The sequence below is a fragment of the Hylobates moloch genome, unplaced genomic scaffold, assembly GCF_009828535.3.
Source record: "Hylobates moloch isolate HMO894 unplaced genomic scaffold, HMol_V3 SCAFFOLD_659, whole genome shotgun sequence".
In the NCBI taxonomy this organism is placed as follows: domain Eukaryota; kingdom Metazoa; phylum Chordata; class Mammalia; order Primates; family Hylobatidae; genus Hylobates; species Hylobates moloch.
Window position 1 is genome coordinate 3075 of NW_026652934.1, and position 3757 is coordinate 6831.

General features: G+C 50.1%; 1 protein-coding gene across 1 annotated transcript in view; it reads right to left on the minus strand.

Annotated features, from left to right (window-relative positions):
* Positions 1-1025: 1025 nt before the first annotated feature.
* LOC116464433 (granulocyte-macrophage colony-stimulating factor receptor subunit alpha-like) overlaps positions 1026-3757 on the minus strand; it is a gene marked incomplete at its 5' end in the record, with an annotated part of 13837 nt that continues 11105 nt past the window's right edge. The window contains one exon of the mRNA XM_032147686.1: positions 1026-1103. Coding sequence (XP_032003577.1) covers positions 1026-1103 — 78 coding nt within the window. The remainder of the gene's footprint in view (positions 1104-3757) is intronic.

Below are 3757 nucleotides of genomic sequence, written 5' to 3' on the forward strand. Positions count from 1 at the left end.
GTATTTTTAGTAGAGACGGGGTTTCACCATGTTAGTCAGGATGCTCTCAATCTCCTGACCTTGTGATCCACCTGCCTCGGCCTCCCAAAGTGCTGGGATTACAGGTGTGAGCCACCACACCTGGCTATGAATTTTTTTTTTTTTAATGAGATGGAGTTTCACTCTTGTGGCCCAGGCTGGATTGCAATTGTGCAATCTCAGCTCACCAGGTCAGTTATTTAAGGAGGAGGCTAGACAGTGCCTCAGTGGTTGGGTTGGAAGAAGATGCAAAAGTTTCTTGGAGTCTAAGCATCTTTGTGAAATATCACTTTTTTTGAGACAGAGAGATGGGGTCTTAGTTTGTTACCCAGGCTGGAGTGCAGGGGTGCAATCATAGCTTACTGTCAGCTTGAACTCAAGTGATCTCCCACCCCCGCCTCCCAGATACCTGGGACTACAGGCACAAGCCACCACGCGCAGCTAATTTTTGCATTTTTTTGTAGAGAAAGGGTCTTGCTATGTTGCTCAGACTGGTCTTAAACTCCTGTCTCAAGCAATACTCCAAAGTGTTAGGATTACAGGAATGAGCCACGGCGCCTAGCCAAATATCAGGTTTTTATTATTTATTATTATTATTTGCTTTGAGATGCAATCTTGCTCTGTTGCCCAGGCTGGCGTGCAATGGCATGATCTCGGCTCACTGCAACCTCTGCCTCCCGGGTTCAAGCGATTCTCCTTCCTCAGCCTCCCGAGCAGCTGGGATGATGGGCGTCCGCCTGGGTAAGTTCCTGCATTTTTAGTCCAGATGGGGTTTTACCATGTTGGGCAGGCTGGTCTTGAATTTTTGACCTCAGGCGATCTGCCCGCCTTGGCCTCCCAAAGTGCTGGGATTACAGGCGTGCGCCACCACTCCTGGCCCCAAATATCATGTTTTTAAATAAAAACATGGAAAATTATATAAAGTCTCACAGCATCATCAACAAGAAAATAGTTCCCCAGTGTCGCAGAGGCGGAGATGTCCACGCCATTCCTACACCCTCTGGGTCTCAGGTAATTTCCTTCACAGTCAAGACCTCTTCGCAGTAGTCTTTCCCTTCCTCTGGGGTGAATTCCTCCCAGATGATCTGAGAAAAAGGAGGATTCAGGCTGTCAGATCTTCACGAGCTCAGCCTGGGACTTAGTGGGCTGTGTTTATTTTCTTTTCCTCCCTCGAGACAGAGTCTCACCCTGTTGCCCAGGCTGGAGTGCAGTGGTGTGATCTCAGCTCACTGCAACCTCGGCCTCCTGGGTTGAAGCGATTCTCCTGCCTCAGCCTCCCGAGTAGCTGGGATTACAGGTGCCCACCACCACAAATTTGACTGATTAGATGAGGCCCACCCTTCTCCTTTAGACCTCCAGCTGATTAGAGGAGACCCACTCTTCCCCCTTTAGACCTTCGACTGATTAGATGAGGCCCACCCTTCCCCCTATTTACCTTCGACTGATTAGATGAGGCCCACCCTTCCCCCTTTAGACTTTTGACTGATTAGATGAGGCCCACCCTTCCCCCTATATACCTTCAACTGATTAGATGAGGCCCACCCTTCCCCTATATACCTTCAACTGATTAGATGAGGCCCACCCTTCCCCCTTTAGCTGCCACTGGCTAAATTTTGTATTTTCAGTAGAGATGGGGTTTCACCATGTTGGCCAGGCTCGTCTCAAACTCCTGACCTCGAGGTGATCCACTCTCCTCGGCCTCCAAAGTGCTGGGATGACAGGCATGAGCCACTGCACCTGGCCAGGGGTTTTTCCTGGGGTAAAGATCTGAGACAGATCCACCCATGCGGCCTCATGGTTGACGATGAACAGGGTGGCCTTTGGAAGAGCTTGTGAGTGTGAAACCTGGGCAGGGTACAGCAGACGCTAAGCCCCTGGGGCCGACGGAGCTCAGAGAAGGGAAGGTTGAAGCCTGAAGCCGTCATCCTAGCACTTCGATGTGGGGGACCCTGGGGGTCAGTGGAAAGCAGGGGCCAAGGAGGAGGCTGGCGTGGGGGTGGAAGGTAACAGAATGACAGATGGCCAGGTCTAGGATGGGGGTGTGCAAGTGGCAGCCAGGAGGATGCGGATCACACAGATCCCTCACCCTTAGTCACCCTCTCTGGGGTCTTGCTGTTGAGCCTCTCTCTCAGTCTCTCTGCCTCTTTTCTCTGTCTCTCTTTCCTCCCCCTCTCACTGTCTTCCAGCCCCATCTCTAGGTCTCTCTCTATCTCCGTCTTCCTGTGTGTCTACCTCTTTCGAGTTCAGTCTCTCTGTTTCTCTTTCATCTCTTGGTCTCTGTTTTGGATACCTGGCACCAATGATGCCTTGGATACCTGGCACCAATGATGTGTCCCTGTGACTAGGCTACAATCCCCAGTTATTGAATCAAGCCATGACTCAGGGGCTGCTATGAAGGTGCTTTGTAGATGTCAAGTTCACAATCAGATGATTTCCAGGAAAAGAGACTGGACTGGAGAATGTGGGTGGGCCTTATCTAATCAGTCAAAAGTCTAAAGGGGGTGGGCCTCATCTAATCAGTTGAAGGTCTAAAGAGGGGTGGGCCTCATCTAATCAGTCGAAGGTCTAAAGGGGTGGGCCTTGTCTAATTAATAAGCTGAAGGTCTAAAGGGGAAGGGGGGAAGGGTGGGCTTCATCTAATGAGTTGAAGGTCTAAATGAGAAGGGTGGGTCTCATCTAATCAGTCAAAGGTCTAAAAAGGGAAAGGTGGGCTTCATCTAATGAGTCAAAGGTATATAGGGGGAAAGGTGGGCCTCGTCTAATCAGTTGAAGATCTAAGGGGGAAGGATGGGCCTCATCCAACCAGTCGAGGGTATGAAGGGGAGGGTAGGCCTCATCTAATCAGTTGAAGGACTGAAGGGGAAGGGTGGGCCTCATCTAATCAGTTGAAGGTCCAAAGGACAAGCATGGGCCTCATCTAATCAGTCAAAGGTATAAGGAGAATGGTGGGCTTCATCTAATCAGTCAAAGGTCTAAACAAGGAGAGTGGGCCTCATTTAATCAGTTGAAAGTCTAAAGGGTAAGGGTGGGCCTTATCTAATTAATAAGCTGAAGGTCTAAAGGGGAAAGGATGGGCCTCATCTAATCAGTTGAAGGTATATAGGGTAAGGGTGGGCCTCATCTAATCAGTTGAAGGTCTAAAGGAGAAGGGTGGGCCTCATTTAATCAGTCGAAGGTCTAAAGGATAAAAGCTGAGGTTCCCCAGACAAGAGTTTTATTTCCTTTTTAAAAATTTCATCTCCTACTCTGAGAATGCAGGACGGTTCTGCCTCTGGGATGCAGCATCAGCCCTGACCTGACTTTCCAGCCTGCCAGCCTACTGCAACATAAGACGCAATCCCAGAGCCGGAGAGAGGTGGGTGGGAGATGAGCACCAATGGGGTCTCAGGGTGCAGATCACATGGTTCCTCGCCCTTGTTCACCTTCTCTGGGCTGTTGCTGACACTAAGTCTCACGCCTCTGTCTTCCCTGTCTCTCTCGGTGTCTCTGTGTCTCTTTTCTCTGCCTCCCTCTCTGTCTCTTTCCTCCTTCTGTCTCTCTCTTCCACTCCCATCCCTTGGTCTCTTTCTCTTTCTGTCTCTCTCTCTCTCCCCTCTCCGTGTCCACCTATGTTTCTCTGTTTCTCCCTCTATCTCTCTGTCTTTTTCTCTTTGTCCCTGTCTCTATCTCTCCTCTGTCTCTCTGTCTCTGTGTCTGTCTCTGTGTCTCTCTGTCTTTGTCTCTCTCCCCTCTCTGTGCC